At 35.9% G+C, this 15,256-nt stretch overlaps 2 protein-coding genes across 2 annotated transcripts; one reads left to right on the top strand and one right to left on the bottom strand.

Moving 5' to 3' along the window:
• The first annotated feature begins 2,938 nt into the window (after positions 1 to 2,938).
• Positions 2,939 to 3,892, top strand: OLFR622 (olfactory receptor 622). Its single transcript, NM_001171453.1, has one exon. It carries the CDS (start codon positions 2,939 to 2,941, stop codon positions 3,890 to 3,892), a length of 954 nt encoding a protein of 317 aa, NP_001164924.1.
• A 9,411-nt stretch (positions 3,893 to 13,303) lies between these two features.
• On the bottom strand, positions 13,304 to 14,272 carry LOC100351882 (olfactory receptor 52Z1-like). The gene has a single exon (XM_008265008.3). It carries the CDS (start codon positions 14,270 to 14,272, stop codon positions 13,304 to 13,306), a length of 969 nt encoding a protein of 322 aa, XP_008263230.3.
• Positions 14,273 to 15,256: the final 984 nt, after the last annotated feature.

Genomic DNA, 15,256 nt, shown 5'->3' with positions numbered 1-15,256 from the left:
TCAGGAGCTTCACCCCGGTCTCTCATGCTGTTGCAGGGGCCCAAGGACTTGGGCCATCTGCTACTGCTTTCCCAAGCCATAGTAAAGAGCTGGATTGGAAGAGTTGCATCAGGGACACGAACCAGCACCCATATGGGATGCCAGCACTACAGTCAGAGGCTCAGCCTACTATGACACAGAGCTGGGTAATTGTGGCATCCGAAGAGTGGACCAGTGTTTGGGAGTTCATTCTCTCCCTTTCACAAATAAGTAATATTTATAATAATAATAACAATACATAAAACGAATTTTAAATTGGGAGGTGATCTCAAAATAAGAAATTTACATGTGTAACATGGACATGAAAATATGTTTAACATCACGGAAATTGTGTATCAATAACATTGTACAAGAGAACAAGGATAATGGAATCCAGATCATGCAATATCCTGAATATTATATTTTTTTCAAATGACTTATTTCTGGCAATAAGAAAGAATTCAAATATAGTCATTGTACAATTAAAGTTTGCAGTGTGCTTCCCTTACGTTTCAGACAGTCTGACAGCACTAAATATACTTGCTGTTCTTACAGATTTACCAAAGAACTGTAGGGCATCCCAGTCATCTCATTTGGTTGGAATTGGGACAGTCTCTCAAGACTATGCTCTCCAAAGTAAAAACACAAGAGAACTACCTGCAGTTCTTGGGAGTTTACAATGTTAGTGTGTCTGTTCCAGGAGGACATTATTACTGCAGTGTATTTAGTCCTGGCACAGTGGTCTTTGGCCTTCGACTGTGTCTCCCGAAGGACCTATCTGCCTTTCAAGCCTAAGGGAACTGCTAGCATCAGAAGCACCCATTACACAGCAACCACAATGGCCAGCTTGACACAGAGACCCACTACTGCAAGGAAAACACTCTCATATAAATAAGTTATTTCTACAACACATATTTACCTAGATGATACAGTTCATAATGAATGTTTGAGGATTTATGGAGGACAACCTTTAAAAAACTTGTCATTTAAGCATATCATGATTTTAATATTTAAGAAAAAGTAGGTGGAAGTCAATTGTAAAGGAAGATTTGTAGACATATAAATGATATTACACACTTCTAAGAGACATTAGTAAGGATTTGAATAATGTGACTTGGTAAAGAAGAGGATCCTGTTTATCCAAGAAGATACAGATAGACACACACACACACACACACACACACACACATTTATTTAGTTTCTTACACTTCATGGACTAACCCTGTTAGTTTCAGCTGCAGACTGGTTTCCAGCTAAGTTACACACACTGGAAACACAATGTATTCCGAGTAGGACCTTGAAGTGAATGAAGGGTACACAATCACTGTAAATTGATTGACAATCGCAGGAGGATCAGAGCCTTTGGTAACAGATCAAACATTTGTGACAAACTCAAGAGACTGTGGAAGACGCACAGATATATCTGATCTTCTATAAGAATTCTTTGGGAGATTCGGTATCTTCCTTTTGGTGCTAACAATCGAATGGACTCTAACAAAGTAGAAACAAAGACTAAGGTAAGGATTTTAACAGAACTGACAAATCAATAATTGATTGACCAAAGTAGTAGTAAAAAAAAGTAGTAGAATAGATAAAGTATGTGAGGATTATTCTGAGATTTCCTACATTTTTGCTGTGTCGATGTTGTTATCAAATTAAATACAAAGAGATGAGAGAATGGAAGAGCTTGATGAACTTAGTTCAGGGTATGTTTTTGCAGTCTCTTATAATATATTAATATGAAATATGTTGTTAATTCCATCAAGATTATAGTGTGGGAGTATCCTTCTGCTCTTAATCTGTATAAATGAAATCTGCTCTTTTTATGTAAATTAAAATGTTACATATAAAAGAAGCTATTTTTGCTGCTGAAATTAAAAAGGTGAATTGTAGTTTCTATGTTATTTCCTGTTACTTGAGTAGGCTTGCTGTGACAGCTGTAGGAAAGTTTGTCTCTATAGATAGAATCATAGCTTTTCAAAAATGGACTGGGATTACTACCAAGGAATAAGTTTAATTGCAACAATTTAAAATAACTTGACACCAGAAATAATTTTCCATTGTTTATTTTTGTGTATAATTCATTATCCTGTACATTTATTAAATAGAAAGTTGTAGTAAGCCATTGTTTTGGACCAGGCTCTTGCACCAGCTCCCATCAAATCAGATCAACAGTCAGATTGCATTCACCAATATTCTGCTTTCTTCAGACTTTCTGTTCAATAAAAATGATGTCCTAAACTAAACTCTCTGGAACATTTTCTACTGTGCTTTGTGGAATAGATTATTATTATCTATTTCTAGAATTTTTTTGAAAAAGTTCTTTGAGAACTTTATATGTTATAATTTTCTCCTTTGACATTCTAGAATAAGTTTAGATTTGATTGATGATTAAGCATTTATTGGATTTGTTTTATAAGGTTTGTTTAAGGTTTTAGGGTTAGGAAATTTTATTCTGAATTCTGGAATTTAATTAACATGTCTAAGGATGACAACGTAATTATAAATCATTGCAAGTTGGAACATCTGTTAATAATTGTGTGTGTTTATATTTTTCTTCATATTTTATCTCCATTTCCAGAAATATTCCTGGACTTAATAAATAGATAAAATTATTTTATTATTTATTGCTCCTCTGATAGGAATAGAACTGAATCAAATATCAAAACTCCAGAAAAAGTCAAGAAGGAAGAAGCTTAATCTTAACAGGTGGAAGATACTGGTGCTTCAGATGGCAAAATGAATTAGCTGAGGGTTTACAGAGGTTTAGGACAAGAGTCAGCCCTTCAGTTAGGTTATTATTCAAGTCTGGATTATTCCGAGGCAGGATCAGCAAGGAATCACTTCACAGTTCTCCATCTGCTCATAGGGCATTTACTTGGGCACTTCGCACGAAACTTGCAGTTTCTCCAATTTTAACATGGCAGCCAATACTACACATTACCATATCTCATCTTTCTTCCTGGTTGGTATTCCTGGTTTGCAAGATTTTCACTGCTGGATTGGAATTGCTGTTTGCCTTCTGTTTCTCTTGAGCCTACTGGGAAACAGCGTAATCATTGTTACCGTTAAGCTAGAGCCAAGCCTCCACCAACCTATGTATTTCTTCCTTTGCATGTTGGCAATGAATGATGTGGCTCTTGCCTATTCCACAGCCCCCAAGATGCTTGGCATCTTTTGGTTTGATGATCATCGGATTGACTTTAATGTCTGCCTTGCACAACTGTATTTTATCCACACATTTTGCGTTATAGAATCATCTCTGCTTGTCTCCATGGCCTTCGATCGCTTCATAGCTATTTGCATACCACTGCGGTATACAACCATTCTGACAACATCACTGGTCATTAAAATGGGTCTAGTTGGTGTGATTCGAGCTTCACTTCTGGTTTTGCCCTGTCCTGTCCTTATTAACAGACTTCCATATTACACTAAATATGTCATTAATCATGCCTATTGTGAGCACATGGCTGTGGTGAAGTTGGCCAGTGCCAACACGTTTGTTAACCGAGCATATGGAATTTCTGTGGCTCTTTCAGTGATAGTATTGGACTTAGGTCTCATAGCAGCATCCTACATCAAAATCCTGCAGGCTGTCTGTCGGCTCTCTTCCCAGAATGCTCGCTCTAAAGCATTGGGCACCTGTGCTGCTCACATCTGCACTATTCTTGTGTTATATACACCAGCGCTCTTTAGCTTCCTAACTCATCGCATTGGTAAGAAGGTACCTCCGAGTGTCCACATAATTTTTGCAAGTGTGTACCTTCTAGTACCCCCCACAGTGAATCCTCTCGTGTATGGCGTCAAGACAAAGCAGATTCGTGACCGAGTGTTGAATCTTTTCTTCCCAAACAAGAAGATTTCTGAAAATTAAAGCTCTTAATTGCAAACTCTTGAAATCCTGGTGTGTTTACAATTGTCTTATTCTTATTCCCATTTGTTGTTTCTTGATTCAGTGTGCTTTGTAGTTGGGATACTGGATGTTAGGCCATGTTGTTCTCTTGTTTTAGATTTTCATGTTTTCTCTTTCTTCCTTTAGAATTGAAAGGATTCTTTTCTATGGAAATCTTTAAATAAATATTAGCAACATTTACTTTTGTTATTACTATTTCATTCTATATCATTAATATTTTATTATGCCTACAAATGTAAATGACTATATCAGTTCTTATAGCAACTTAGCATTTTGCAATAGCTCAGACCCTGAAATTAATAACATTTATTTTTCCAATCAAAACCCTTTTTACACCCTTATTCTTATTTAAGATGTATTACATATGCTACATATTAACATTTTGTATATTTTAGTAAGAGTTGTACAACCTTACAATAGTCATTTCTTCCCTTTCATTATTGAGTGGTTTTATGTTTAAAAGCTAGGGTTTCTTTAAGAGAATAGTCATGTTCAACACTGTTTTCATCACTTATAGTGATAATATTACAGATTTCATTTAGTTTCATCATCTCTTAAATCCAGATAATATTTTGAGCACTACGTTAGGCAAAGGTAGGCTCATATGATTTAAATAGTGGAACAGTTATTACAATAGTCAAAAAATCTTATTCCATTTATAATAGGTATTAGAAGTATGATGATCCCTTACTAAACGTATTTTTCCCAATGCCTAAAGAGAAGATTCAACTGGGTATCTCTACCATGACATTTTGTGATTGTTTTCTCAACCAAACCACCCTACCAATTTTCTTATCACTGTTAATAACATCTCACAACACAGGAATTAGTAAAACAGAATCAGTTCATGTCAGAGCATATTTATTAAGTATTTAACATATGCTAAAATTATGTGATAAGCTGTATAGTAAAATAATAAAGAAATCAATGAAGAACAGTAATGAAAAAAAGCAAGTATCTTCAGGAGATACGGTAGGAAAAGAGTTTAATGTTATCTAATTTTCAAATCATGCACAAGATTACAAAACATCAAAAGCAACCCTGAGTGTGAATTAAATGTCCAAGTGTGGTTTGTTGGAGATTGCAAAGAAAGGCCAAGTTGTCTTGAATGATGAGAATTTTACCAGCTAAGAAATAAGAGCAAGAATTTCTAAGCAGATGTAGTATCATAATGAATGTGAATAGAAATAAGAAGAGAAGTGAGAGATCATCCAGAATAGATAACATAAAAATAAAAAAGAGAAGAATCTTCCAAGAACATCATGCAATTAGAAAAATAGTAGAGATAGCCAATAAGAAAAATGTTGATCTTCATTTCTCTTTCTCTCTCTCTCTTACTTTTTCTCTCTCTCTCCCTCTCTCTCTTTCTCATTTAAACAATGAAAATAGACTTTAAAAACAATATCTGCCGGCGCCGCGGCTCACTAGGCTAATCCTCCGCCTAGCGGCGCCGGCACACCGGGTTCTAGTCCCGGTTGGGGCGCCGGATTTTGTCCCGGTTGCCCTTCTTCCAGGCCAGCTCTCTGCTGTGGCCAGGGAGTGCAGTGGAGGATGGCCCAGGTGCTTGGGCCCTGCACCCCATGGGAGACCAGGAAAAGCACCTGGCTCCTGGCTCCTGCCATCGGATCAGCGCGGTGCGCCGGCCGCAGCGCGCCGGCCACGGCGGCCATTGGAGGGTGAACCAACGGCAAAGGAAGACCTTTCTCTCTGTCTCTCTCTCTCACTGTCCACTCTGCCTGTCAAAAAAAAAAAAAATATCAACATCTAGCTTTTGATACTATTAAGGTTATCAGTCACCTTTGGAAATAAAGGTCAATGCAATGATAATGCTGAATGGAACATTCCATCTTGTACAGAATGGATAATCTTGGCTCAACATAATAAATTTAGATCTTGAACTGAATTTATTCATTATATGAAAGTACTAAATTTTTCACTTTTAGAGCCTAATAGTATATATAATAATATATAATAGAGATAATATATAAAATGTAATATCATATATTCTATATATTTAAATATTGAATATATCTAATATTGAAGAATCAATGAAACAAAAATTACTGTTCTGAAATTTTCAAAGTTTGTTTACATCTTACCAAATTGATTAGAATAAAGATCACTAGCCATTGGGGGAACGAAAATAAAAACCATAATGAGTTTTAAACTGTCCCCAGTTAGAATGGCTATCATCAAAAAAAAAAAAATGATGGATGCAGGAGAAGACATAGGGAAAAAGTACTATGATACACTATTGGTGGGAATGTAAGCTGGTACAAACATTTTGAAAGACAGTATGGACTTTCCTCAATACTCTGATAATTGATCTACCAGCAATTAAGATCTTGGGAAATTACCCGAAGGAAATGAAATCAGCATATAAAAGAGTTATCCTTATCTCCATGATTATAACCATTAGATAACATATGGAATCAACCCAGATGTCCATCAACTAATGATGGGATAAAAAAAACTGTGGTACATGTACATGATAGAATACTACTCAATTGTAAAAAATAACAAAATCTTGTGTTTTATAACAAAATGTATGTGATTGGAGACCATTAGGCTATGTGAAATAAACCAGATCCAAAAAGACAAAAATCACATGTTTTCTCTGATTTATTTGAGCTGATATGCAGAGTACAATAAATCATATATGAGTGAAATTGATTTTGAGATTTGATTATTATTATAGCCCTTGTGTATACCCTCAAGGAACAGTGTTTTTTCCACTTGCTACTTGCTGAATTCTTTATTTAGCGGAGAGTTAAGCTTGTGATTAAAATGAAAATTCTGTCTTTGTAAAAATTAATATAAAAATAAGAAAGAAGGATGGAGAATAGGAGCAAGGAGGGAGGAGGGGTATAGTGGGAATATGAAATAAATAAAATCTACTCCCTTTATATAAATAAATCAAGTAATAAAGAATATGAACATATATATATATATATATATATATAAAATATCTACCAACCACTAGGTGCTTATAGTGAAGAGATAAACACTGAAAAGTAGTAGCACTTCTGTGCAATGAATTCTATGTTAGAACTCGAGTAGTTTCCTTGGAGGAAAGGAATCACTCTCTTTGGGTGCTACCAACACAGCATTTCAAAACTTATGGGATACAGCAAAAGCAATGTTAAGAGGAAAGTTTATAGCAATAGGTGCCTACATCAAGAAATTGTAAAGGCACCAATTAAATGAGCTTTCAATGCACCTAAAGGATCTAGAAAATCTGCAGCAAACCAGACCCAAAACTAGTAGGAGAAGAGAAATAATTAAAATTAGAGAAGAAATCAACAAGATTGAATGCAAAAAAAAAAATTACAAAAGATCAACCAAATGAAGAGCTGACTTTTTGAAAAAATAAACAAAATTGACACACTATTGGCCCAACTAACTAAAAAGAAGAGAAAAGACCCAAATCAATAAAATCAGAGATGAAAAAGGGAATGTAACAACAGACACCACAGAAATAAAAAGAGTCATCAGAAATTACTACAAAGAGTTATATGCTAGCAAACAGGGAAATCGATCAGAAATGCATAGATTCCTGGACACCTGCAACCTATCTAAATTGAACCAGGAAGACATAGAAAACCTAAACAGACCCATAACTGAGACAGAAATTGAGTCAGTAATAAAGGCCCTCCACCAAAGAAAAGCCCAGGACCAGATGGATTCACTGCTGAATTCTACCAGACATTTAAAGAAGAACTGACTCCATTCTTCTCAAACTATTCAGAACAATCGAAAAAGAGGGAATCCTCCCAAATTCTTTCTATGAAGCCAGCATCACCTTAATTCCTAAGCCTGAAAAAGATGCAGAAGAGAAAGAGAAGTACAGACCAATTTCCCTGATGAACATAGACGCAAAAATTCTGAATGAAATTCTGGCCAATAGAATGCAACAACACATCAGAAAGATCATCCACCCAGACCAAGTGGGATTTATCCCTGGTATGCAGGGATGGTTCAATGTTCGCAAATCAATCAATGTGATACACCACATTAATAGACTACAGAAGAAAAACCATATAATTATCCCAATAGACACAGAGAAATCATTTGATAAAATACAACACCCTTTCAGGATGAAAACTCTAAGAAAATTGGGTTTGGAAGGAACATTCTTCAATACAATCAAAGCAATCTATGAAAAACCCACAGCCAATATCCTATTGAATGGGGAAAAGTTGGAAGCATTCCCCCTGAGATCTGGTACCAGACAGAGATGCCCACTCTCACCACTGCTATTCAATATAGTTCTGAGAGATTTAGCCAGAGCTGTTAGGCAAGAAAAAGAAATTAAAGGGATACAAATTGGGAAGGAAGAACTCAAACTATCCCTCTTTGCAGACAATATGATTCTTTATTTAGGGTACCCAAAGAACTCTACTAAGAGACTATTGGAACTCATAGAAGAGTTTGGCAAAGAAGCAGGATGTAAAATCAATGCACAAAAATCAACAGCCTTTGTATACACAGGCAATGCCACGGCTGAGTAAGACCTTCTAAGATCAATCCCATTCACAATAGCTACAAAAACAATCAAATACCTTGGAATAAAATTAACCAAGGATGGTAAAGATCTCTACGATGAAAATTACAAAACCTTAAAGAAAGAAATAGAAGAGGATACCAAGAAATGGAAAAATCTTCCATGCTCATGGATTGGAAGAATCAATATCATCAAAATGTCCATTCTCCCAAAAGCAATTTATAGATTCAATGCGATACCAATCAAGATACCGAAGACCTTCTTCTCAGATCTGGAAAAAATGGTGCTGAAATTCATATGAAGACACAGGAGACCTCAAATACCTAAAGCAATCTTGTACAACAAAAACAAAGTCGGAGAAACACAATACCAGATTTCAGAACATACTACAGGGCAGTAGTTATCAAAACAGCATGGTACTGGTATAGAAACAGATGGATAGACCAATGGAACAGAATTGAAACACCAGAAATCAACCCAAACATCTACAGCCAACTTTTATTCGATCAAGGATCCAAAATCATTCCCTGGAGCAAGGACAGTCTATTCAATAATTGGTGCTGGGAAAACTGGATTTCCATGTGCAGAAGCATGAAGTACGACCCCTACCTTACACCTTACATAAAAATCCACTCAACATGGATTAAAGACCTAAATCTATGACCTGACACCATCAAATTATTAGAGAACATTGGAGAAACCCTGCAAGATATTGGCACCGCCAAAGACTTCTTGGAAAAGACCCTGGAGGCACAGGCAGTCAAAGCCAAAATTAACTATTGAGATTACATCAAATTGAGAAGTTTCTGTACTGCAAAAGAAACAGTCAGGAAAGTGAAGAGACAACTGACAGAATGGGAAAAAATATTTGCAAACCATGCAACAGATAAAGGATTTATAACCAGAATCTACAATGAGATCAAGAAACTCCACAGCAACAAAACAAACAACCCACTTAAGAGATGGGCCAAGGACCTCAATAAACATTGTTCAAAAGAGGAAATCCAAATGGCCAACAGGCACATGAAAAAATGTTTAAGATCACTAGCAATCAGGGAAATGCAAATCAAAACCACAATGAGGTTTCACCTCACCCCGCTTAGAATGGCTCACATTCAGAAATCTACCAACAATAGATGCTGGAGAGGATGTGGGGAAAAAGGGACACTAACCCACTGTTGGTGGGAATGCAAACTGGTTAAGCCACTATGGAAGTCAGTCTGGAGATTCCTCAGAAACCTGAATATAACCCTACCATACAACCCAACCATACCACACCTTAGAATTTACCCAAAGGAAATTAAATTGGCAAACAAAAAAGCTGTCTGCACATTAATGTTTAGTGCAGCTCACTTCACAATAGCTAAGACCTGGAACCAACCCAAATGCCCATCAACAGTAGAATGGATGAAGAAATTATGTGACATGTACTCTATAGAATTCTAAACAGCAGTCAAAAACAATGAAATCCGGTCATTTGCAACAAGATGGAGGAAACTGGAAAACTTTATGTTGAGTGAATTACGACAGGCCCAAAAGGACAAACATCATATGTTCTCCCTGATCGGCGACAACTAACTGAGCACCAAAGGGGAAACCTGCTGAAGTGAAATGGACGCAATGAGAAACAGTGACTTGATCAGCCCTTGTCCTGACTGTTGATGTACAATGTAATACTTTATCCCTTTTAGTATTTTTTTGTTCTAGTACCATTGGTTGAACTCTGTAATTAACACACAATTATTCTTTGGTTTTTACATTTTAACTGAAAAGTGATCCCTGTTAAATATAACAGTGGGAATAAGAGAGGGAGGAGATGTACAATTTGGGACATGCTCAAGCTGACTTGCCCCAAATCGTGGCGTTAGAAATGTGCCAGGGGATTCCAATAGAATCCCATCAAGGTGGCATGTACGAATTCCATCTCACTAGTCCAAGTGATCAATTTCAGTTCACAATGGATGACACTGATAGGTCTAAGAGTCAAAGGGATCACACAAACAAGTCTAGTGTCTGCTAATACTAACTGATAGAATCAGAAAAGGAGAGAATGATCCGACATGGGAAGTGGGATACACAGCAGACTCATAGAATGGCAGATGCCCTAAACAGCACTCTGGCCTCAGAATCAGCCCTTAAGGCATTCACATCTGGCTTAAGAGCCCATGAGAGTATTTCAGGCATGGAAAGCCAAAACACTCTGGAAAAAAAAAGACCTAAATTAAAGATCTCCGCAAGTGAGATCCCAGTGGAAAGAACAGGTCTTCAAAGAAGGAGGTAACTTTCTCTGAAGGGAGGAGAGAAAGAACTTCCACTTTGACTATGACCCTGTCGGAATAAGATCGAAGTTGGTGAACTCAAAGGGCTTGCATAGCCTTGGCAACTCATGCCTAGAGTCTAGGGTGATTATTGACACCATAAACAAGAGTGTCAAATTGTTAATTCAACAACAGGAGTCACTGTGTACTTACTTCTCATGTGGGATCTGTCCTTAACATGTTGTCCAATGTGAAGTAATGCTATAACTAGTACTGAAACTATTTTACACTTTGTGTTCCTGTGTGGGTGCAAACTGATGAAATCTTTACTTAATATATACTAAATAGATCTTCTGTATATAAAGAGAATTGAAAATGAATCTTGAAGTGAATGGAATGGGAGAGGGAGCAGGAGATGGGAGGGGTGCGTTTGGGAGGGAAATTATGGGGGGGGGGGAAGCCATTGTAATCCTTAAACTGTACTTTGGAAATTTATATTTACTAAATACGAGTTAAAAAATAAAAATGTTCACACTGTTCAAAGTGATCAATAGAGTCAATAAAATTTGTACAAAATTCTGATATAATTTTTCAAAAAAAAACAAAAGCAATTTTTAAATTGTATAGAATGACAATAAATCTCAAAAGGTTCAAATAACTTTGAAGATAAAGAATAAATCTGGAAATATCACATTCCCTCAATAAAATATGTATTTTAAATCATTTTATTCAAAAGTACATAATATAGGCAAAAACATAGACAAATCAACCAATGGAGGAGTATAGTTTAGGAAAAATAAATAAACCTATTCATTTCCTATTCAAATTACTTTGGACAAAGTAGCCAAGAAAATTCAGTGAATAAAGGACACTCTTCAATAAATGATACTGGGAGAATTGCACATCAACATGCAGAATAATGCAATTATAACACTTATTTTATGCCACATACAACAATCAATTCAAAATAGAATAATGATGTAAATGTAAGACCTGAAACTCAAAAATCTCTTTAAAGAAACATAGGGCAAAGTCTCTGCAATGTTGGTATGAGCAATAATTTTTGGGTATGTCTCCACAAACACAGAAAACAAAGCAAAATAAAATAACGGAACTTAAATATGGTCTTTAGACAAATTCAGATAATTTCATTCAGTGGGATTAGAAACAGCTGTTTAGTTTCTGTGTAAATATTCTACTTAATATTCTATTGAATTTTTAGTTAAAATGTTTTTGTTATTGTCTGGGTATGGAACTTTTGCCCCTTCAGTAAAGTCTCTGTTGAAAAGAAGATATCCTGTTGATTAATTGGACCTGTACTTCTAATATGTGAGAAAAACTTATGTTGAAAATTACCATACTGATCTCATGTGGATGAATTTGCCATCAGCTATCATTTGTTTAATTCCTTATCATCATTCGTTCAATATACATGCATTATGTGCTTCTGCTATGAAATACACTTGGTGAGAAATCAATGAATCAGAAAATAAGCTATATTAGAGACAATATTTTCTTTTAAAAATATATATTGAGAAAAACTAATATGTTGACTTCATGTTATCAGTCCACATATTGTCTGATTTCAGTGGAAATGTTTTACTTTTCAGTAAAATGCTCAGTGACTCACCATTCTCATTTCCCAGATTTAACTAAGAAAAGTCAATGTGATTAATCTTAAATAATTGTCTTTCCTCAGCTTTCTTTTTTGTTATACATAATGAAATAAGTCAGACCCAAAGAGGCAGATAACTTATGTTTTCCCTGATCTGTGGTAATTAATAGAGAACATAAAATGCAATGTACTGGAGTGAAATTGACATTTTGAGATTCACTGATAGTCTACAGTCCTTGTCTCCACTTTTGAAGAACACTGGTCTTTTCTTCACACCATTTGTTGAACTCTTTACTCGGTGTAGGGTTACTCTTATGAGTATAAAGTAAACTGAAAATAGATCTTCATAAAAATTAAGAATGGGAATCAAAGACTGAGGAGGAAAAGAGTGGAGCATGGGCCAGAGAGGAGGTGTGGTGGAAAGTACCACTATGTTCCTACATCTATATACATGAAATACATGAAATTTGTATACCTTAAAGAAAAATTTAATAAGTTATAATGTACAATAATAGGATATCTGAAAAAATGTTTTGAAATCTATCAGCAAACATTTTTAATAAATATAAATACATATTTATTAAGATAAATAGGTCACACAGTAAGGTCAACTGCATGCTACATGTAAGGAAAACAGCCAAGCAGAGATTTATAAAGTTTGATAATTAAATATTTACCAAGAAAATACAAGAACAAGGAAAGTAGGGCTGGAAATATTAATATCACATAAGCTGGAATTGAAAATATCATAAAATGAGGAAAGAAAAGTATATTATTATATAAGGAGTATTATTCAGTGAGGAAATAATCAGTATCTTATTTTCTCAATATCTTTGCATACTTGAGGAAAATGTAGAGGAAGCTTTGGCAGATCCTTCTTGGAAGTTTATTTGACATGTCTTTATGGATTTCATTTATTCCTGTTTCTCACTGAAACATTTTGAAGAGAGAGAGTTTTGTTCAGAAATATTCAGTATTTAACTTTATTCTTCTTTTCAACAGCATGTACTCATTGGGGAGAATAGCAAAAGAATTCGATCTTGAATTTGTTTTGTCTTCACCCCATAAATTATGGGGTTGAGCATAGGGGGCACCACCACATAGAGGTTAGCAACTAGGATGTGTATGTGATGAGGTATGGTTTTGCTCCCAAAGCGATGGGCAAAAAATGAAAAGAATGCTGGTGTATAGAACATAAGGATGACACAGATGTGGGAACCACATGTATTAAGGGCCTTAAATCTGGCAGCCCAGGAAGGTATCTGAAACACTGTGTTTAGGATCATTGTGTAGGACATAATGATGAACACTACATCCAACCCTGTAGAGAGCAGGGCCACTGTCATGCCATAAATGATGTTGACATTGATACTGTCACATGCCAATCTGGCAATACCCATGTGCTCACAGTATGAATGGGGAATGATGTTTCTTCCACAATATGTAAGTCGATATACCAGAAGGATGAATGGACAACAAATGATAAAGCTTCTCACCACTGCTGCTATGCCGATCTTCCTGATGACTGAAGAGGTGAGGATTGTGGTGTATCTCAATGGGTAACAGATGGCCACATAGCGGTCAAATGCCATGGCCAGGAGTATTGCAGATTCTGCCACAAAGATGAAATGTATGAAGAACATCTGAGATACACAGCTACCAAAGGATACAACAGCAGAATGGAACCAGAAAATGACCAACATCTTGGGAGTTGTGGCAGTGGAGAGCAGGAGATCTGCTAAGGCCAACATGGAAAGGAAAAAATACATGGGCTCATGCAGACTTCGCTCAGTCACTATCAAGAAGATCAAAGAGATATTGCCTACAACTGCCACAATGTACATTGAGCAGATAGGGATGGAGATCCAAGTGTGCAAATCTTCCAGTCCTGGGATTCCAGTCAGGACATACCATGCATCCTGGAGATTGCTGTGATTGTGAAAGGAAGGAGCCATCACTGCCATATGTTCCAAACCTGGTATTTCAATGGAGGAACACAAAGTTGAGGATTCAGGGGCACCACCTTAGGCTGAATGAGGTCTGATCAAATGTCTTTTCCCTGGTATCTTCTTCTGTGTGAAAGGAAAGAAAGATGAATTTGCTGACCCAAAACTACATTTCTATCGAACAATTAATTAAGTCACATTGAAAAAATAAGCTATAATTTGATAAATGCATAACATAACTTAAATAAAGTGAGTACTTTACATATATAAAGATATTAAATCTTTGCAACAACCTGTTGAAAAGGTATTTATTATAACCCATGTATGACATGAATACTATTATTGCTACAAATGGAAAAACAGACCCAGAGACTTCCATGCTCTTAACTCTAGAGTTAAAATTAGAGAGGGTAAATCTGAAAGCTCTGATTTTAATCACTATCCAATACATCCTATCAAAATAAAACTAGATGCAAAAATACTTCACTAATAATATTCCAGAGGAAAATAAATATGAAACTGAATTGTACCATTATGGGAGAAGGGAAAGAATCAGGTTTGAACAATCAAATCCAAGCAATATATCCCATATGGCCTCTTCCACTTTGATGGAGCACTAACGCTATATCCTATGCCACCTATTGAGCACTCACAAGTAAAATAAATTGATCCCTGTCTGCCAATCAATTCATTCCTCGAAACTGTAGGATGAGATCTTAAAAACCTTGTAATACTGAAATGAGCTGGACTCAAATGAGCAAACACAGTATGCGGTAAAATTTTTTCTATTCTATTCCACTTGCATCACTGGAAGAAAATTAGATAATTACTTTGAATTTCCATGTATCACCACAACAACACACTATTTAGCATTTCCACATTATTAACCAGGGGTCCACAATCCTTAAATAAAAAGAGCATGGACAAATTTCCTAATTGCGAGTATCTAAGGAATGTGGATCAGAGCAAGAACAATTGATGCAACAGTAGGGCAGACACTAT

This window comes from Oryctolagus cuniculus, chromosome 1 (genome assembly GCF_051225735.1).
Source record: "Oryctolagus cuniculus isolate XC-2025 breed Fujian yellow rabbit chromosome 1, ASM5122573v1, whole genome shotgun sequence".
NCBI lineage: Eukaryota > Metazoa > Chordata > Mammalia > Lagomorpha > Leporidae > Oryctolagus > Oryctolagus cuniculus.
Note: the sequence above shows the minus strand (reverse complement) of the source record. Positions and strands in the feature narration are given on the sequence as shown.

Excerpts from the sequence above, each read along its gene's own strand:
- OLFR622 (NM_001171453.1), top strand. The coding sequence starts at position 2,939 with ATGGCAGCCAATACTACACATTACCATATCTCATCTTTCTTCCTGGTT.
- LOC100351882 (XM_008265008.3), bottom strand. The coding sequence starts at position 14,272 with ATGGCAGTGATGGCTCCTTCCTTTCACAATCACAGCAATCTCCAGGAT.